The sequence below is a fragment of the Helicoverpa armigera genome, chromosome 7, assembly GCF_030705265.1.
Source record: "Helicoverpa armigera isolate CAAS_96S chromosome 7, ASM3070526v1, whole genome shotgun sequence".
Lineage (NCBI taxonomy): Eukaryota > Metazoa > Arthropoda > Insecta > Lepidoptera > Noctuidae > Helicoverpa > Helicoverpa armigera.
Genome location: NC_087126.1, coordinates 3,020,619 through 3,043,354, shown reverse-complemented (window position 1 = coordinate 3,043,354; position 22,736 = coordinate 3,020,619). Strand labels below are relative to the sequence as shown.

The 22,736-nt window shown below is 37.8% G+C and overlaps 1 protein-coding gene across 5 annotated transcripts in view; it reads right to left on the bottom strand.

The window, feature by feature from the left end:
* The window catches only part of LOC110378459 (5'-3' exonuclease PLD3), a 570,622-nt gene that overhangs the window by 519,285 nt on the left and 28,601 nt on the right, over positions 1-22,736 (bottom strand). For 2 of the 5 annotated variants that reach the window (XR_010276652.1, XM_049847593.2), the window contains exons 2-10: positions 18,597-18,709; positions 17,955-18,119; positions 17,210-17,387; positions 17,001-17,135; positions 16,769-16,891; positions 16,547-16,615; positions 14,196-14,327; positions 447-586; positions 147-312 (exon numbers count right to left, since the gene is read on the bottom strand). Coding sequence is in view for 4 of the 5 variants with exons in the window: in XM_049847593.2 (XP_049703550.2) it covers positions 147-312; positions 447-586; positions 14,196-14,327; positions 16,547-16,615; positions 16,769-16,891; positions 17,001-17,135; positions 17,210-17,387; positions 17,955-18,119; positions 18,597-18,709 (1,221 nt within the window). In the remaining variant the exon portion in view is untranslated. Of the gene's footprint in view, positions 1-146; positions 313-446; positions 587-14,195; positions 14,328-16,546; positions 16,616-16,768; positions 16,892-17,000; positions 17,136-17,209; positions 17,388-17,954; positions 18,120-18,596; positions 18,710-18,929; positions 19,133-19,250; positions 19,272-19,674; positions 20,139-22,736 lie in introns of those variants that run through there. The other 3 variants (XM_049847596.2, XM_049847595.2, XM_049847594.2) reach the window with 3 other exon arrangements.

Below are 22,736 nucleotides of genomic sequence, written 5' to 3'. Positions count from 1 at the left end.
GCCCTTCATGTGCTGGGACTGCGGTAACTCAAACAATTTCGCAGCCCCAGCAGGCTTTGGCCCTAGTGGGTCCGACTGGAGTTTCATTTACATTTTCAAGTTTCGTATTATTTTAGGTATATAATATGTAGTATATAGGCACTTACCACTTGTAGGTCAACTCTGGGGTAAGCCTGCGACAGGTCGGTGAGTGAGCGGAGGAAGTAGTCCTCTGAGGGCGCCGAGTGTTTCCACCAGCTGATCAGTAACTTCACTTTCACTTTATTCTCTAGAGCCGCCTTGCGGATCGCGTCGTCTATTTTAGGCCAAAATCTGCGAAGCAAGTAAGTGTTTTTATTTATACTATATAAAAGAGGTACCCAAAACTGCAAACATGGGTCTCATTCTAATTCGAAAATGATAGTTAGCCTTCGCGAAGGTGAAGAAGTCTATAAGTAAATACTTACGACAGCTTATGCGTGAAGGTACACATAGGCTCGTACTCCATAACCGAGATGTAGACAAACTCCTCCGCCGACTCGATGATGGACACGATCGCGTTCGAGTCATCCGTGCGACCCTGCGGACTTAGCGGCGGCGGCGAACTCTGCAAAGAGTGTGGAAAATATATTGTTAAAAATAATCGAGTATTCTGACGATCAAAATGAACCTTTCGGTGGAGGAATTGTGATAAAATCTGTTGTACTTGTATATGGACCCACCTATGTTTTATCTGTAAAATAAATAGGTAGATATGTAATCTAACATCAGATCCTCTGCTACTGCGAACTTAATGCCTTTTACACTTCCACGGAGGAAGACGTTTGAAAACCAAAGAAGAATCAAATCGGATATTGCGTTTAAAATTTATAAAAAAAACATATCATCTGCTGATTTGAGCTTGGTTATTTTGATTTCCTGATACAAAATAGTGGGTTAATCCTTAAAAAGGTAATTATTGATCCATAACACGGTTTCAAACAAGGCAGTCTGGCCCGCCTGCCATGATAAACATCGGCTATCGGAGCCCTATTATATACACGCGCAGTTAATGCGTCGCACCAATTGTATACAGTCTACAGCCAACTAACAGCACGCATTTTAAATAACAAATTACTGGAATTGGAATTACCTGGAACTTCAGTTGATGGTCAAATTCAATTGAGAGTGTAAACAATTACTAAAAAGTCAGAATTGATTAGAAACTACTCTGGGACACGGTGTCATCAGGTTTTCAGACTGTTGGAGTTATATGCTCCGGTGCGGCAGTTGCTCCGATAAATACAAGAAAACAGCGAAATAAAGTTTGATTTACCTACTTATAAACTGTTTGCTTTGAAAATATAACTATTTTTAGGTACGATTAACCATCAGTAGTTGGATATAGATTCTGAAATGAATATTGTAGCCCAAAGGTGTAGGTAGTGTTTAGAAGATCGAGATCATTACTTGTGTTTCCAAATAGGTAGGTAATAATATTTGATAGATGAAATAAAAATAACTGTAGTAAACAAAGATTTATTCACAACAAGACTTCAGATCAAGTATGAAACGAGTTTCTGATTAATTACAGGTTGGATATTAACTTATAGAAGTACCTACATTGTAAAGCGCGAATGTATCTACACAGCGGCGTTCAGACGTCTACGTCTTCTGAAGTACCACCTCCAATGCGCACGCGACGAAGGGCTAAACATCACGAACGCGGTTTGAGGTATCAGTCTGTTATAGAAAAACGGGTCCAGTGTGTTCATGCCATAAAATAAACGCGTAGATGCCCATAGTAACGTTCCAGCGTCACACAGTAAAGCAACTCCGACTAGCGCCACTACATGACCAAATTTTCTTTTAGATATACTTCTTTTGAAACACGACATTACAGAAACTATTACACTTATAAACAATGCTACTTTAAGAAATAATATAAAGAACAAAGGAGATAATCCTAAACGTGCCTCATCATCGAAATCTAAGCGTAAAAGAAGAGAAGTCGTAACATTTATTGCTTTAACGCCGAAGGTCAATCCGTACACAAACATTGTGATGATCAGTTTATCGTTGCTTACTTTCACATTATAGAGCAGCACCAGCTTAAAATACGAGATTAAAGATGATGCTAATGACCAAGCCATAGTTAGCAGAAAGATAACGCTGGTGGGTAGCACGTACAGGATACTACCGTCAGACAGGAACCCATATATGAACAAGTGTAGTGTGCCCATCGTGACATGGTTGATGCTGACGTAGTTATCTAATGTTCGCCATCTCGGCAAGATCCACCAAGTCGTCCACAATGCTATGACGCTCAATATTGACACAAAACCTCCCACAAGTAAAAACAGCGCTTCTGCTATTGACTCTCCCATTCTACTGTACCAATGCTGAATGACTGAATAATACGCTAATATCAAGTACGTAATTTGTGCATGAATATAATAATTAATATAATTATTCATATCAACTGTTGTGGAAAGATATGGGTAATTAGTAAAATGCCACCCGATAAAAACGCTAATGAATTTCCTATGGTCACATAAAGTTTGTCATTGTGGCAAACATAAAATAGAATCTGATCTCTTTATACCTAAGTACCAGAACAGCCGCCGAGCCGATAAATCGACTAGGAGGACATAATCATCATGATCATAGTGCCACCGCGACATGAGTGCAGGTGACAGCTAGCAGTTTTGAAGCGATTGTAGAGCGATTTGTACCATTGAATGAACTGACTGATAGCAGCTGATTGTAAACTGCACTAAAAAAACAGCCAGACTGTAATCAATCAGGAGCGGTTTGTGCAGAATACATAGTAATCAATCCTAAATCTTCTAAAATAAGTAGTTATCATAAAGATTGGTACTTATATAGTTGCAAATCCGGACGTGCTACAGCAATTTATATGAATGTGTTACTAGTTTCCGCCCGCGACTTCGCAAGCGTGGTGTGGTGATAAAAATGCTTAGGTATATATTAATCCAGGGTATCACCCACCTACATACCAAATTTCAACCAAAACCGATCCAGCTGTTTTTTGGGTGAAAGAATAACAAACATACATCCAAACATGCTCGCGAATTTTCACATTTATAATATTACCTAGTAGGATCTGGACTTTATTTTACCTTTACACCTATTTTGCCTTGGGGACAAAAATGCTGCAAAGTAATTTTATTTAATAGATGGAATAAACAAAAAATTTTTTAGTTACTCAAACATTTATTCCTAACTAAACTAAATGAAAAGTACAACATAAGTTTGGCTTGTGTTTAAACGCCACCCAAAAAAGTACCTATTTTACTACCAAAAAAATTCTAAACGGTTACCAAAATGGATAAATGGTCACCAAATAACGTTTCCAAAAATATTATTAGATAAAACCATTTTTTCGTATTATTGACTACTAAAAAAATATATGGACGCCTTTAAAATACACTTTAGACCAAATATTATATATTGTCACTACTTAGATGTTACCAATTATGTAATACCATGACTCCTAATTTGGTCATTTTTGTTAGACTAAAAAAGCTAACGATCGCTAGAATATTAGTACTAGGGTTACCAAACGTACGTCGCTTATTTATTGTTATATGAATTTGTGTGTAACTCAGTGCGTTTAAAATGTAAGCACGCAACATGCAGCAAGCATGGCTTCTGTCACGGCTCCGGCGCTGCGGGGCTCCGGCGGTCCCATGCGAGCTTATCGTCGCAGATGGTTTTCACGCTCACCACCGCAGCTTCGGCTTGCTGGCCGGCCGAGCCGGCCAGCCTCAGCCGCGGCGGCGAGCCTTAAAACTACCTGCGCCTCAGCTCGCAGGCCGCCTCGCCCCTCCGCGCCTACGCGGTTTTTAATTGCACTCTAGGGGTAGGGCAGACAAGACTACGTGGAGTCGGTTTTGCAGCGATTCGTTTTCGTCACTAACTTTGATTTTTGGTAGTAATATTAATCTTTTAGTTGGATAGAATTTGGTGACCATTAATCCATTTTGGGAACCAAAAATAATATTTGTGCGAAATTTGCGATTTTTCTGATGTTATTTTATTTTTTTTGGATCATAACATTATATACTTTAGTGCCCTTTAAATAAAGTCAATTTATTTTTTTTGGAGTTGTTTATTTTATTTGGTGCCTTAGCTTAGAGTCCTTAAAATATTTTTGGTGACCGTCTAAATTATACCCCATAAGTTTTCCATTAATTACAAAATAGGATCACAGGATTGTATGGAAAGTTTAGTCGTAGCAGTACGCAAATTATTTGTAACATCATATTTCAAAGCCGCATGCGTGAATGTATCTATGTCACCGGAAAATAACAAAACTCGTCAGTTGATCAATTTTATAGGTAGTTGATCAACTCTCGGAAAATAATAAACGGCAGTTGAAGTGCAATTTAACGCATTGAATTTTAGCTAATTGGTCAACTTACGGTACCTAGCCGTAATTTAATAATTGCTACAAGTAAAATCATCCACAAATGGGCCAATCGTTGCCCGGTGTACTATTTGACGGTACACTATTATCCGTCACCTTCGTCACTTTTCTCTGATTGGTCGATAGCATTCATTATAAGCATTTAGCATGAGAAAGCACGTGAGTCTTTTGGCCAATCAACGTACACCTCGCCTTTGTCGGATGATTTAACGGCAAGGCGCCGTAAAATTATCAACTTACTAAAATACATACGTTAAATAGCCCATTTCAAATGCCGTTTATTATTTTTAACTGAAGTTTATTTTAACTGATTATTAACTGACGAATTTTGTTATTTTCCGGTGACATCTACACAGCGGTGGCGGCCTTCAGACGTCTGCGTCTTCTGAAGTACCGCCTCCAATGTGCACGCGACGAAGGGCTAAACATCATGAACGCGGCCTGAGGTATCAGCCTGTTATAGAAAAACGGGTCCAGTGTGTTCGCATCAAAAAATAAACGCGTGAATGCCCATAGTAACGTTCCAGCGTCACACAATAACGCAACTCCGACTAGCGCCACTACATGACCAAATTTTCTTTTGGATATACTTCTTTTGAAACACGACATTACAGAAGCTATGACACTTATAAACAATGCTACTTTAAGAAATAATATAAAGAACAAAGGCGACAGTCCTAAAAATGCCGCATCAATGGTTTCTACGCCTAATATAAATTTTGCAGGTATGGCTGATAAAAAGGTGAAGGAAAACATCTTGAGGAAACCTGGACTATATAGTCTGAAATCACCAACCCGCATTGAGCAAGCGTGGTGATTAATGCTCAATCCTTCTCCGTGTGAGAGGAGGCCTGTGCCCAGCAGTGGGACGATAAATAGGCTGTAACTATAACTATTATATTTAACACTTTGACGACGATGGTCAATCCGTATACAAAGATTGTGATTATCAGTTTATCATTGCTTACTTTAACATTATAGAGCAGCACCAGCTTAAAGTAAGAGATTAAAGATGATGCTAATGACCAAGCCATAGTTATTAGAAATATAAAGCCACTGATCGGAACATCGTTTAAGAAACCACCGTTAAACATGAATGCACAAAAAAACAAATGTATAGTTCCCATCGTGACATGGTTGATGCTGACGTAGTTGTCTAATGTTCGCCATCTCGGCAAGATCCACCAAGTCGTCCACAATGCTATGACGCTCAATACCGACACAAAGCAACCCACAAGTAAAAACAGCACTTCTGCTATTGACTCTCCCATTCTACTGTACCAATGCTGTATGACTGAACTGAATAATACGCTAATATCAAGTACGTAATTTGTGCATTAATATAAGCTATTATTCATATCAACTGTTGTGGAAAGATATGGGTAATTAGTAAAATGCCACCCGATAAAAACGCTAATGAATTTCCTATGGTCACATAAAGTTTGTCATTGTGGCAAACATAAAATAGAATCTGATGATCTCTTTATACCTACCAGAACAGCCGCCGAGCCGATAAATCGACTAGGAGGACATAATCGGCATCATCGTAGTGCCACCGCGACATGAGTGCAGTTGACAGCTAGCAGTTTTTAAGCGATTGTAGAGCGATTTGTACCATTGAATGAACTGACTGATAGCAGCTGATTGTAAACTGCACTAAAAAATCTGCCAGACTGTAATCAATCAGAAGCGGTTTGTGCAGAATACATAGTAACCGATCCTAAATCTTCTAAATTTATAAGTAGTTATCATAAAGATTGGTACTTATACAGAGGTAGTTGCAAATCCGGACGTGCTACAGCAATTTATATGAATGTGTTACTAGCTTCCGCCCGCGACTACGCCCGCATGGTGTGTTGATAAAAATGCTAAGGTATATATTAATCCAGGGTATCACCTATCTACATACCAAATTTCAACCAGACCGATCCAGCTTTTGCGTGAAAGAATAACAAACATACATCCAAACATGCTCAAGAATTTTCACATTTATAATATTGCCTAGTCGGATCTGGACTTTATTTTACCTTTACACCTATTTTGCCTTGGGGACAAAAATGCTGCAAAGTAATTTTATTTTATAGATGGAATAAACAAAAAAATGTTTAGTTACTCAAACATTTATTCCTAACTAAACTAAACGAAAAGTAGGTACAACATGAGTTTTCCATTATTTACAAAATAGGATCGCAGAATTGTATGGAAAGTATAGTCGTAGTAGTACGGAAATTATTTGTAACATTATATTTTAAAGCTGCATGCGTGAATGTATCTATGTCACCGGAAAATAACAAAACTGGTCAGTCGATCAATTTTATAGGTAGTTGATCAACTCTTGGAAAATAATAAACGGCAGTTGAAGTGTACCATTTAACGCATTGCATTTTAGCTAATTGGTCAACTTACGGTACCTAGCCGTAATTTAATAATTGCTTCAAGTAAAATCATCCACAAATGGGCCAATCGTTGCCCAGTGTACTATTTGACAGTACACTATTATCCGTCATTTAATACACTTTTCTCTGATTGGTCGACAGCATTCATTATAAGCATTTAGCATGAGAAAGCACGTGAGTCTGTCGAGCAATCAACGTACACCTCGCCTTTGTCGGATGATTTAACGGCAAGGCGCCGTAAATTAATCAACTTACTAAAATACATACGTTAAGTAGCCCATTTCAAATGCCGTTTATTATTTTCCGAGAGTTGATCAACTACCTATAAAATTGATCAACTGCCGAGTTTTGTTATTTTCCGGTGACATCTACACAGCGGTGGCGGCCTTCAGACGTCTGCGTCTTCTGAAGTAGCGCCTCCAATGTGCACGCGACGAAGGGCTAAACATCATGAACGCGGCTTGAGGTATCAGCCTGTTATAGAAAAACGGGTCCAGTGTGTTCGCATCAAAAAATAAACGCGTAAATGCCCACAGTAACGTTCCAGCGTCACACAATAACGCAACTCCGACTAGCGCCACTACATGAACAAGTTTTCTTTTAGATATACTTTTTTTGAAACACGACATTACAGAAACTATGACACTTATAAACAATGCCACTTTAAGAAATAATATAAAGAACAAAGGCGATAGTCCTAAAAATGCCGCATCAATGGTTTCTACGCCTAATATAAATTTTGCAGGTATTATATTTAACACTTTGACGACGATGGTCAATCCGTACACAAACATTGTGATCATCAGTTTATCATTGCTTACTTTAACATTATAGAGCAGCACCAGCTTAAAGTAAGAGATTAAAGATGATGCTAATGACCAAGCCATAGTTGTTAGAAATATAAAGCCAATGATCAGAATGTATAGGACACTACCGTCAAACATGAACGCACAAATGACCAAATGTATAGTTCCCATCGTGACATGGTTGATGCTGACGTAGTTGTCTAATGTTCGCCATCTCGGCAAGATCCACCAAGTCGTCCACAATGCTATCACGCACAATACTGACACAAAGCAACCCACAAGGAAAAACAGCGCTTCTGCTTTTGATGCTTCCATTTCTACGGTGTGCTGTATAATTGACTACAATACGAAATAAGCTATTCGCAGAAAAATTAACCTATTATTTATATCAACTGGAGTGGAAAGATATAATTAGTTAAATACACCCAAATAATAATGCTAATGAGTTTCCTAGTTTCGATAAATAAGTTTTATAATAGCAATATTATAAAAGCAGCTACTGTAGTCGTTTACAAACGCAAGGCTGATGTCTTACTTACATTAATAGCTCCGAAACTTTAGGACTGAATTCAAATCTTATATCTTTTAATTTTTCCCCCTTTTTTATTAGACCAGAATAGTTTTTAATTGAAATGTAAATATTTGTAAATGTGGTTAATAAATAAAGGCTTATATCTTTTAATTTACATTACACAATCATGTTCATACGTCTGCGTCTATTGAAATACCATTTCCAGTGCTGACGCGATGACGCATTGGATAACAAGAATACTGTTTGAGGTATTATACGAAAATAAAAACATGATTGCATAAATTTACTGTTCTCTGAGAAGAACACGACTAAAAAGAACCAAAGTACTGTACCAGTGTCACATATTAACGCTACTCCGATAAGTGACGCCAAATGTCGAGAGTTTCGCTTAGACATTGCCTTCCTACAACACGACATCACTGATATAATTATTCTGATGAACAAAATTATCATCAGCGTTATCATTACAAATAAAGGATATAGTCTCAACTGGGATCCACCCATTGGGCCAATATTGAAGATGCTTTTTACGATACTGATTGCTGCTTCGATGAGAGAGCTCAATCCGTACACGAACATTGTTACTTTTAATTTGTCGTTATTTATTTTGACGTTGTGAAGAAGCACTAGTTTGAAGTACGCGAGCAGAGACGATGACAACGACCAAGTAATTGCCATGAGTAATAATATTTCACAGAATGTATCCATAACTCCTACTAGAACACCAGCTTTTATGAAACGCAATAATATCCACAGGAGGATCAACTGTAGTGCTCCGGTAGTTATCTGGTTGACGCCGATGTAATTTTGGAGGGATCGCCACCGAGGCATGAGGTACCAGGTAGTCCACAAAGACACGATGCACAATGAAGACGATGTGAACACAAGAATTGCTAACGTATCGTCTGCCATTTTTGTTAACGACTAGTTCAAATGCTTCCATAATACATAAACATTTAACCACAAGCTGAAAATGAAATAATTAGCTCAGTAACTGATTAAAATATTTTGTTTTAATTAAAGCTTCATTAAATAAAACTGACATGACGTACATATATAGGGTGTTATTTTTAGGACGTCTTAATTGTGGAGCTTAAAATTAAAACTATATCAAGACATCCATTTACCCAGCACTTGGAGAGACCGCGTCTATAAATGTGAGGAGACCCTAAAGGGTGCGTAACCTACATGATTGAGAAAGTGAATTCTTTGATCGTCTTTTCAAAATTACAATTAAGGTTGTCCGATATAGGAACAAAATTGCTGGCCCGCCGAATTTTTGTGTTCGTGATTTTGTTGGATAAAGGACTTACATATTCAGGTGTCATGATGAGATGTTAATCATGATGATAAAGATGTTTTACATCGTTAATAAATTATGTACAAACAAAAGCACTTGGACACACTGAATCTCAATTAGGCCTGGATTATCCGGATGACTGCCATATGTAAAAATTGCTGGGTAGTAATATGGCGTTTTAAAATTGGACTCAAATAAAGTATTTTAATATAAAGAGAATGCCAAAAGGGCTTTCGGAAAATTCCATTTCGATTCTTTTTTCTATGAGGGATTTTCTCAGGCAGTTCATTGTCCGGAATCATCCTGAACAGCTAATGCTAATAACAAAAGAGTTGATACTCGGACTACCAAATAATTGTGAGCAAAAATTCTAACAATATATTTTATTTTTCACTATAAGATCACCTTCACCATGACACGCTATGCTGTGACCTTTCCATAGCAAACATTTTGCGCAGCTAATAGTTACGGAGCTAGGTCGAACGGTGTATAAACAGAACACCCATTTACCGAGCCTTGCGGTCTGTTCCGACCTGAATAGTGGAGGAAGCAGTGATTTCCACCACTATACTTTAACAGCCACCCATCAAGGTCACCGGATGGTTGCCATAAAAGCTTTAAATGGAATAGCCACAGCACTCGCGATATTGCCAATTTAAAACGTTCCAACGCCATTCTGTCTAGCTTTAATGACAGATAAAATGTTACGATCCTTTTGAACGTAGGTACAATTTTATTGGTGATACGCGCCGTACTAAAAGCCTTCGTCGGAATCATGATGATGCGAAACATGACAATCTAATATACAATTTATTTTTGCTTAACGATATTGTTATACATCAGACAATTTTCAAGGTGTGATGTCTTTTGTTCTTTCGATACTTGATTCTGAACAAATCGACGACTAGAATCGAATTATCAAAAGTATAATTAATGATACAGTGGTTTAATGTTTCAGGTATTTAAATATCGCTTAGGAGGAACTCATAAACAATAACGTGTTTCATGTCACGCGACAATACAAATCATGTTCTGGATGATAATTAACAAACGATGAATTTGAAGCAAAATTAATCTATGAAATGATGCTGAAAGTCGATTAAAGAAAAAAAAACTTTTAACCAAAATATAAAATACTCAAAGGTCACGCACAAAAGGGATAAAATAACAAAGATTATTTATTTCTAAAGCGAAATGTTTTCTCAATCCAAACGATTCACGTCAATTTATCAGAAAACGTCTTTCATTGTGCGCGGCGAACCGTAAGGAAGGAAAACTCGGAAAAAACCCTCTATCAACCCGTCTGGCCAGCGTGATAGCAGTAGGCTAAATACCTCTATGAGCAGCACAAAAAAGCCACGGCCCCTAGTTCCCGGCAGTCCCGCTATTCCCGGTCACGGTGGCGACCGTGGTTACGGCGGGGCAGGGGGTGCGAAGAATCTCCGGGTTACGGGAGGCCACCAAAAAAAACTGACTCTGGCGACGTACAACGGCCGCACGCTACGGCTTGACTCGCATCTGGCGCAACTCGAAGTGGAACTTGGGAAGATTAGGTGGCACATATTAGGGTTATGTGAAGTCCGAAGAGAGGGGGAGGACACCATAACCCTCGAATCAGGTCACCTAATGTACTTCCGAGAGGGAGACCAACAATCCCAAGGTGGCGTTGGGTTTCTGGTTAATAAGTCCCTAGCTGATAACGTTGTGGAGGTGTCTAGTGTGTCGAACAGGGTAGCGTACCTTATCATAAAGCTCACCGACAGGTATAGCCTCAAGGTAGTGCAAGTGTACGCACCGACCTCGACACATTCAGACGATGAAGTGGAGGATATGTTTGATGATATATCAAGGGCCCTCCACTTCACTACAAAGACCCATTACACCGTTGTCATGGGGGACTTTAACGCTAAAGTGGGAGTACAGATTTGCGGCGAATCGGCAGTAGGATCCCATGGATTTGGAAGCAGGAATCATAGGGGGCAAATGCTCGTCAACTTCCTCGAACGTGAGGGGCTCTTTTTGATGAACTCCTTTTTCAAAAAGCAGCCCCAAAGGAAGTGGACGTGGCAAAGCCCCGACACTATGACTAAAAATGAGATTGACTTCATCATGACGAACAAGAAGCATATATTCAGAGACGTCTCCGTGATCAATAGGTTTATTACCGGTAGCGATCACCGACTTGTCCGAGGCTCTCTGAATATCAACTTCAAGGCTGAACGTTTCCGTCTGATGAAGGCCAGGCTCCGACCAACACTGCTCCAAACCATGACAGGATCTGAAACGTTCCAGTCAAATTTGGAGAACCGATTTGCCGCCGTGGAAACCACAACAGACGTTAACCAGAACCACGAATATGTGGTTCGAATCCTCAGGGAGGAAGGTTCGAGATTCTGTAACATGCAGCGTAAGGGCAAGAAATCAAAGCTTTCGGAAGAGACATTAGGGCTTATGAAGAGACGACGTGAAAACCCGCCTGTCACTTCGTCAGCTAAGCGGGCTCTAAACCAAGAGATCAACAAGCACGTACGACGCGACCTCCGGTGCTCCAATACTCTTGACATTGAAAGAGCAATTGAGCTGAATCGGGGGTCAAAGGTGTTCGTACAATCTCTTGGAAGAAGCCACTTGACGAAGCTGACCACAACAAGTGGAGAAGTCGTTTCTTCGGTGCCGGCAGTCCTTTCGGAAGTGGAAAATTTCTATGGCCAGTTATACGCATCGCATGCATCTCGACCTGATCCCGGAAATGAGGATTCTAGAGCCACATTAACGCGCCATCTCACCGAAGACCTGCCAGAAGTCAGCAGTGGCGAAATCGAGATCGCTCTGAGACAGCTCAAAAATGGAAAAGCCCCTGGCGAGGATGGCATTACAACAGAGCTATTAAAAGCAGGAGGAAAGCCCGTACTGGGGGAGCTCCAGAAGCTTTTTAATGCCGTCCTGTTTGAAGGGAGAACTCCAGAGGCGTGGAGTAGGAGTGTTGTCGTCCTGTTCTTCAAAAAGGGAGACAAAACCCAGCTGAAGAACTATCGACCCATTTCCCTCCTAAGCCACGTATATAAGCTGTTCTCAAGAGTGATCACGAACCGACTTGCGCGAAGACTCGACGAATTCCAACCACCGGAGCAGGCTGGGTTTCGGAGCGGATACGGCACCATAGACCACATCCACACAGTGCGGCAGATTATACAGAAGACCGAAGAGTATAATCAGCCCTGTGTCTAGCATTTGGACTATGAGAAGGCCTTTGACTCGGTTGAAATCTGGTCTGTTCTGGAGTCCCTGCAGCGTTGTCAAGTAGATTGGCGATACATCCAAGTGATGAGATGTCTCTACGAAGCCGCTACAATGTCCGTCCAAGTACAAAATCAGCAAACAAGGCCCATACCATTGCATCGAGGAGTGAGACAAGGGGATGTTATTTTCCCGAAACTGTTCACTAATGCAATGGAGGATATGTTCAAGACGCTGAACTGGAAAGGACGTGGCATCAACATCAATGGCGAACACATCTCTCACTTGCGATTTGCTGACGATATCGTCATCATGGCAGAAACGCTGCAGGACCTACAACAAATGCTGAACGACCTGGCTGAATCTTCTCTACGCATCGGCCTACGGATGAACTTGGACAAAACCAAGGTCATGTTCAATGAACATGTTCTACCGGAACCGATTGCGATACACGGCGCCGTTCTCGAAGTTGTTCGGAAATATGTATACCTCGGGCAGACATTGCAGTCAGGTAGAAACAACTTTGAGGACGAGGTGAATAGGAGAATTCAGTTGGGTTGGGCTGCATTTGGGAAGCTACGTCGAGTCCTAACGTCGTCGATCCCACAGTGCCTAAAGACGAAAGTCTTCAATCAGTGCGTCCTACCTGTCATGACTTACGGAGCCGAAACGTGGACACTGACGGTACGGCTGGTCCACAAGTTTAAAGTCGCTCAGCGGGCTATGGAAAGGGCTATGCTTGGCATTTCTCTGAGGGATCGCATCAGAAATGAGGTAATCCGTCAGAGAACCAAGGTCATCGACATAGCCCACCGAATCAGCAAGCTGAAGTGGCAGTGGGCTGGCCATATTAGCCGAAGAACCGATAACCGTTGGGGTAAACGAGTTCTAGAGTGGAGACCACGCCTCGGCAAGCGTAGTGTAGGACGTCCTCAGGCACGGTGGAGTGATGACTTGCGCAAGACGGTTGGCAGGAGCTGGATGCGAGTAGCCGAAAATCGATCTCAGTGGCGTGCACTTGGAGAGGCCTATGTCCAGCAGTGGACTGCGATAGGCTGATGATGATGATGAACCGTAAGTAACGACCGGTACTGAAGAAAATCCCTGTAAGCTGTAAACGTCGCCGGAGGCGTCAATCACTGCATCACTTGTTTGTCAAAACCTTACTTGACAGTCTTTTGGTAATAAATGGATGAGCTTTGTGATCGCAGATAAACATGTCTTCTTTGAACATTCTCATTTTTTTACGACTCAAAGTTTTATAATGATAAAAAACTGAACATATGAACTGAAATATATGTTTAATAAAGTAGTTTATGTTAATCAATTTTGTACCGGACTGAACAGTTTTCTGCAGTCAACATCGTTTTGAAGTAATCGTAGGTATACTCCCGAAAAAAACTGGCATTATATTTTTTAGCTTAGTAGTAGGTATGGTAAAACTACCATGACATTCTACTGAAACCGCGGTGAACAACTAATGTCGATTTATTAGTGGTAAGTATGTACTCACAGTGATATAAGCGCCATAGTTGTGTTGCGCGTCGGATATGTTCACAGGGTGTTCCATGTTGATGTCAGTGTTCAGCTCCGAAGGCCAGCTGTCGGGTACCACGGCATCTGGAGTGCCCAAGCTCCAGTAAACCTGTACAAATTATTTTATAAATCAGCATTGTGTAAACAGTACAGTTATGATATTTGTTAAAAGCTTTATTACAATATGCGCCCCGTGGAAACTGTGTCCGCACCCAGATTAAAAGTAGCCCATCTTGGTGCTAATTTTTATCTCATAGTTATGCATTTCTAAAACCTACTAAAGTAGGATTTTGAATACTCAGTTTCGGGGATTACAGACCACATCCCCAACTAGTCTCCATTAGGGTCAATCCCCACTGAAAGAGCAGCGGCCGTAAATGCAAGTGATTTAGCGCGAGCGCGGCGGGCCGCGTGGCGCCGCGGTCTTACATTGTCCGTGCTCTTCATTGACCCTTAATGTAGTTTCAAATTATGACCAAATGATGATTTAACAACTTCTAGACTACCCAGTACCATAGTTTATTTAGGAAAAGTTCTAACTTTATTATATCCTAAGTAAATGAAAATTCTTCCTAAATAAACGTTACATTGAAAAGTTAAAACTTTGTTTCGTTCTAGCAAGTAAAGCAAGCCCGAACTCAGCACCAGTACTTTTGGCCTTATTGTGGCTACACGAACTTTTATTCGTCATGAATTGTTCAACACAAGTTGTGTGACGGGTAGGCGTGCTACCCCGTACCAGTCGATGTTTAGCGAACAACTTTGACAATGACTTGATTGCAACTTGCAACTTTGTACGGGTTGATGAAGGTAAAGGTGGTTTAATAAAGGTTTTTTTTTTAAATAAAATAGTATTTAAAAAAAAATTATAACTCCCTAAGTTACATAGAGTGTACATAAAGTTGATAAGTATAAGTAGGAAATCAATAATACACAGAAGAAATCCTGAGTAGGTCAATAAATATTTTGTGGAAGGAAAACCGAGGGCCCTATCGGAAAATCGGTTTCTGAAAAAGTAATTGAAATGCAACCATATGTACAAAAAATACAAATTGTGACTTATGCTTTTTCTCTTTGCTCTGTTAGTTTATCTAATGTGAACTCTGGTTACATTATATCTAACTTCATAATTTCAATAAGATAGTTTCTGTTTACGTACTTTGTACTAATATCGTTAGTTAAGTTAACAAGGCGAACGTTCGGTATCGGTATTTAATTACATCGTATGCATTGCACTAAATATACCGCGACGGACCAAGGTCTGTCGCCGCTCTTGCCAGTGACACTAGTTGGAAGGTTATTTATGCTTTCACGGTCAAACACGGTAATAATTTTCATTGCTTCCGTTGTTGTGGGGTTAAAAAGTTCATAGAATATAGATGGTTTGAGAGACATAATAAAATTGTTTAGAGCGATATGGTTTACTGCAGTCAATACCAATGCGGTTGAGGCCTCTAATTTTTCTTGGTCTGATGAAAAGTACCTATTACTTTGGAGAAATGGGAATAAGGACCGATACTCAGTTTTTATGTTGTGATTTTTGATTACTTACTAGCTGATTGTAGACAAGGATCTGAATTAAAATACTTTTGTTTTATTTATTTTTAAAGATTAAGAATGGAGGTAGCAGGGGGTATTATGTGTTATGAAAACTTTCGCCTATAAATGGACTGACAGAAAATCAAACGCAGCATAGTCATGTTTTGCTAAATCCACGAACCCTTACGAGCTGTAATTAAGTCATCGTTACATAAAAGTATGATATCACTGCCACATGATATTAAATTTGAACTCTAAAACCACAGCAATACAATTCAAAATTGTGCTAATTTGAATAAGTTCAGCCTAAAAACGGGTTCTAGTTAGTAACGAAAATACTGAATATTTAAAGAGCGCGGTATTAACGAGTAGTTATGAAATATTAACACGCCAAGTCGGGCGCTAATTAAAAGCTCTCGCCTCACGGATGAAAGCTGCGCATTTTGTTTATGTAATATTTTCTTGTTTTCTAGTTTATGAATAGCAGGATTGTGTAATTAATTTTAATTGTAATGCGTTAATTATGAGATTTCCTTCCTTATTGCCTATCTTATAAGTATACTTATACTTGTAAGTATGATTTATTATAGAATAACTGTTATGTTGCAAATCAAAACGTATTTTCCTTTATTGCCTATCTATAAAAATTGTTCTTATTACTTACATTATGTTGCAAATTAAATCATATTATCTTTCACAATAAACAGCTTTAGTTTTCTCCTACTGAAAGACCATTAGTACCGCAAAATAGTTTAGGAACAAATCATAAATAAAATAAATTTGACTTACATCAAAAACCTTCCCCAAGTCCTCTGCTAGGCAGGAACAGTTGAACGCAACTATACCCAACTCCTTCACCTGAATAAATAAAAAAGAAAATTGCTTTAGAAAAATCTAAAAGTAAAAGAATATAACAGACATGATATAAACTAAGGTGTCTAAAAACACATTCGAATTGAGAACCTTCTCCTTTTTTTGAAGTAGATAAAATCAAAATAAATGTATATTAACCTGCGTAAGCGCGCGCCAGTCCATGTTTGCACTACCGATGTAAAAGTGTTTTCTATCGATGATCCAAAACTTTGTATGGAGAATCCCATTGCCTAGTAACTTCGAAAAGTTCAAACTCCGCACCTAAAAAAAGAAATAATAAAATTATATCTGAAATACATAGTAATAGGTAAATAAATATGTTATTTATCAGTAATAAGAATTTGAAAAATTATTTATAGGTACTACTTACCTGTGCAGCTTTCTTCTTAACTAAATATTCTGTATCTACATTAGGAAAATTTTTACTGGGCCAATTTTGAGCAATTTTTAAATCTATATTTCTTTTTGACCCGGCAGCATATAATGCTTGGAACACTTGCTCACCCTGAAAAAAATATTAGTAAATAAGTTCTAGGCATACTATCACAAAAATATTATTTACTAATTTAATATACAGACCTCTATAGAGGAATTATAAGGATATTCTTCATTATATCTAAGAGTCCAATAAAACGATGCTATTTCTATCCTGGTTTGAGCTTCATCTATCAAGTCTAACCACACATGTTTCGTAGGTAAATGCGTCACATTGGGAGGGTACATATGCCCCTCCGGTATACTTTCAACTAATGATAACCTGCAATAAAAAATAGTCATTAATCACTATACACAAGAGTCATTCTTGTCCACTCTACCATTACTGTACTAATACCTGTTATTAAGATTGAGCAATTTTCAGCATATAAAACTGGTCATTCAAAATTGAACTTTAGTACTATGTAAATAGAGTAGATAGTTGCTTGAATTATAACTTTGGCTAGCTATCCAAATAAATGTTTTTAAGGGAGTAGAATATTGACGTTTTCTAAAAGAATTTAGATGTGGATTGTAGGGAACTAACAGTCCACATGAGAGTAAAATTGTTCACTTATAACATTTCTGAAAATCGGGTTTTAAGCAGGTTTATGTACCTTAAGTAAGCCTTAAGACCAAAGGTGTCAAAATCAAAAAATATTTTACGCAGTACAGATTATTGACACAAGTGGTCACGCAACTGTTTAAACATAATTATTATTCAATAATGAACAAAAATACTGAAATGCATGACCTTCTACAGACAAATAAGATTTAGGAATGTAGAAAATAAAATATTTTATAGCATTTTTAAGAAATATTGAATATATAGATTTAATTGATAACTTACCTACACTCATCTGAGCAATGTAAAGAAACCGCAGCAATGGTGGCGTTCATATGCACAATGTTGGGTTGGTCGAGCAGCGGTACCAACACGACCAACACTATTAGAACTATTACTATGGAGACTGGGATGCATGATGGTCGACACCATATACTGCGTTTTTTTCTTCTGCGGACAATTAATATATTTGCTTAATTTATTACGTTAAAACATTTTACTTTGTTAGATATGACAGCAAAATATTATTTTAAGCTGTTTATTGTTTTCAAAAATAAATAGTCTAATATTTGTAAGTAGAAGTGACTACAATAGTTTGAAAAAAATTGGTAATATAAATTAATGTTTGTAAAAGATTGAACATTTCTAATGATTGAACGAACAGCTGCCCAATCTAGTCTGTAATTTTATTGTATGTGGCAAGATGCCACAACCATGCTATTCAAATCAAATAGCCGCAGAAATCATATTGCACCAAACCAATGCAGATAACTTCTAATAAACACACAAACAATAATAGAGATTAGTATGACAATATGTTATATTAACAGAAACAAATGCATAATTTATTAATGACAACATGTATAGAATGAGTTGAACTGCCACATAATACAAAAAATATGACATGAACTTATGTATGCAACTTACTTGTCATTATAACTATTTCCATTTTCATCTCGCATCATGAATATCTGTTCCCACTGCTCCAATTCTTCATCAGACGACGACGCGTTCCCCACACTCCCAGATTCTAGCACAGTCTGCGAATACAAATGAATATCACATTAACAAACGACTATCGCACAAAAAACCGCGAAACATAACACAAAGACGCTAATTCCAGCCAGTATCCAGACCTATAATGACCACGCAAAACTCATTACACTGTAATTTGACCGTAATTTAACATGTAAATTACTGCTTAGCACTTTTATAATAATAAAAAATAATGAATAATTTAAATGTAGGATACCGACTAACCTTAAAATATTCCAACAAGTATTTAACAAAAGAAATTAGGTAGCCCATGATTTTTAGTCAACTTTTTTGTGTTCTCAATTCAAAACGAGTTATCACTTAAATAATTTGATCTAAGTTTTAAACAAAGAGCCTTTGTTTATGTTTTAATTTTCTGACACCTCAAGCACATTTTTGACATTGTTGACATTTGAACAAGACACCGGCGTATTATGTTACAGCTGCACGTTAATCGATCGATTTAAATGCACGTAAGTCGATTTATTTGCGTTAAGTTGTATTAAAATATTATAATAATATTCAATCTTTTAAAAGTATACTGACCATATTATTATTATCTTCACTAAGTAATCAAAGCAAATAAATAGATGCTTATTAAACTAATAACTTCACTGAGCAATGTATTTATAACGCAAACACGAAAGCAACACGTATTAAACTGCATTTTTGTGTATCCTGACGTTCCTTTACAAACCGTGCAGGCGCATTAGTAGCAAAAATATTACTGCAAAGTAGATGACGTCGGCAACCACTGCATTGTACATGTGCATTTTAAATACTAGGTTAGTATAAACCGTAAAACTATTCAGGGCAGAACTGTTTCAAACATTAATACAACGAACGATACTAGATAAAATATAATTGTTGTGGTGTAATAGTGGTTTAAGCTAAATGACTTTTGCTATGGTTAATTGAAAGTTAAATCACAGTTCCTTCGTTTCAATTTCCCTAATCTTGATAGTTTTACCTGAAGCTGTACATTGAACCGGTATCCATTTGCTAGCTCCACAATGACACCATTAAACACACACTTCAAAAAATGAAACCCGTTATAAAAGATTTTAATAAATAATGTCGGAAAAAAAAACATTCAAATACTTTGACCGCCCTGTCGTGTGGCCACGGCAACTCACTAAATTATACTGTGACAAATATTTTGACCGTGATATAACACAAAATACACATCATACGCGACATTAAGCCCGACTCTACTGAACTAAATTGCAAGAAAATAACAAAGCTTTCACGGTACCTACCTAGCCCAAATGGATAGGTACACCGGCAATAAATTTGTTAATAGGTAGTGTAGTTGTAGGAGGTTGTAATAAAATTAAAAGCTTTTAGTAATACAGGTAGTGACTTGATTGTAAGTTGGTACCTATTTTATGATTTTACTAGGTTGTATTAGGTATACACAAACATCTATTGAAATGTGGTATTAAAAAATATCGACTGTGAATCAATTTTAAGCATGGCGCAGCACTAGTAAACCTGATTGACTAATAATTTGCTAAGTTGTATTGTTAATTAATAACTGTTTTTGATAGAGTCAAGGAAAAATATCGTAATATATTAATAGCTGTAATTAATTAATTTATCTTTACTTTATTAATGTTATGCGTGTAAAAATAGGATGGAACATGATTTTTTACATTAATAATCGTCATCATGACTTCCCCTAATCGTTGTTGAAAGAAGGCGGCAAATATCCAATTTATCTTTTCGCCTTAGGATAGAGCTTTCTTAACACTACAGGATTTTCTGCTCGGTTTATCTAAGTGAATGTACAGACATCTACATACGTAGTTGTTCGTCATGGTTCAAATTCAATAAAAAGTGTTGTTAACCAAATACGCCCATCCAACTTGATTTATCACTCAGGAAACTCGGTGGTATGTAAGCACCTATTTTCTTTGTTTGATAATCAACTATTATTCTAGTCTCGGTATTTCACCGTCCGTGCTTTGTTTCATTATGAAAATTGGTTGCTAACTACAATTTACAAGAACTACCTAACTTTTTGCTGTGAGCTGCACGAAAACAGACCATTAAAATTGAAAAAAAAAACTAGTCGAGTCAGAAACTTGCTTGCTTAACAAAAGTCATGCAATAGTAGATAATTAGGTAGGTGGGTAGGTACCTATTCTCTTTAGTTTTATAAGGCATAAACTTTTTAAGTTTCGCTATAACTTCGTAATTTTTACTGAAGTTTTTTGTTACCAACCTAGTTTTGGTTCATTCGACCGACTTCACCTACGTAGTGGATTTACATTACCTACGACTTTCTACTAAGGGTAGGTGCAGGCGTCTTACAGGATATAGTATTTAAGTATAAGTATATTAATTTATTTGTTCATTCTATTTCACCCTATGTATGTACATTGTACGTTCCTTCAGCAGCGGTGCTGCCGCGTTTTATGGTGTTTACCATGTCAACGAAATTTTAATCAGGCTGTATTGTGTTTTTTTATGATTTGCAGGTTCATAACTTTCATGTAAATACTCATTTAATTAATTCATCTTTAAATGAACGCGTAGGAACTTATACATTAGGTTCAGTTTTTAGGGTTTAGAAGAAGTTCATTCAGGTAAGTAAGTACTTATTTTGTATGTAAAATATCCTGAAAACAAATTTTACAGAGTACCTTCCTACTCTTGAGCTTGTAGGTAAGTAGTCGTGGGTAGTGTAATAGAAAATTGGTTCGAAGCACTCCAATCGCACTCCCGCCAGACAAACGGTTACAGGACAATAAAACGTCGAGTAAACTGCTGCATCATTTTGCCAAACAGCACTACTCTGTCTGATGAAATGTGAAGAAGTACGATTCTGGTGTGATATTTCTGCAATATTTGCAATTTGGGTAAAAAGTATTTGCGGGCCATTTATTTTTCTTCAGGGAAGGGGCTGATCCAGCTTTAAAAAAAATGTGGGTAAGTACATGGATCCGTTATGGTTCAAAATTAACATTCATTAAATTCAGGTACAGGTACCTATGAGGTAGTGTACATAAGGGGAATACATAAGGAAGTAGATATTGGGTATGACGAGAGTATATGGGGGTATTACATAAGGGTAGGTATATAATGTAGGGATATTACATAGGGAAGTATGTAAGTTAAAACATAGAGATATTACGTAGGTAGGGGAGTATATGAGGGATACATAGTGTGAGTACATAGATATGTAGGTAAATTAGAGGTGCACTCCCGAATGTAATCCCTTATGTACCTCATAAGGGATTACATTCGGGAGTGCATAAGGGAGTACATATACATATTATTAACTATCAATTTTAAAATGTCTAAAGCACCTAAATAAAATGCTGACTTCACGCAAATGCGGTAATAAACAACACCAACCATTATGTTGTCTACCTGCCTCTGATATGAGTGTCGACATAAACGGTCATAACTTCCTGACGTGCCACACCTCTGACTGGCGGTAGTCGTGTATTTTAATCAGACTACTGGCTTATGCTTGCATATTCAGCAATGTCTATGTCTATTTGTCAGCCTACCTGCCTGCATACGGCAGTTATTTAGGAAAACTTACCTATCATTTATTGTATGTACCTACCTATTATCTAGTTTGGTGGTCAGTCTAAAAAATCATAATATCAGAGAGCCATGAAGTAGGTTCTTACCTAAGATGTTAACTTTTTGGAAAATGTTAATAATGCTGTCCTTTATTTCATAGGTACTACTTTAACTCAATAAACTAATGGTGTACCGATGGAGCTTACAACCAATTTGATTTTATTTCAGTGTCTTATAGAGTTACTCTATGTAGGTTCTTTCTTATTTTTCTGTAGACATGTAGATACCTACTCTAATGCGTAGGTAGATAGGTTCCAACAATCCGTAAAACGATAAAATACCATGGCTTTTCACCTTGACCTATGTTTTTGTTTATGTTGGTCAAGGTTAAACGCTTTGAAAGTGTTGAAAGGTTGGTATCTGACTTGCGTCTTTATGTGGTCCCATTCATTGCATATAAAGAAACTTTTATGAAGCTACCTAACAGCTTTT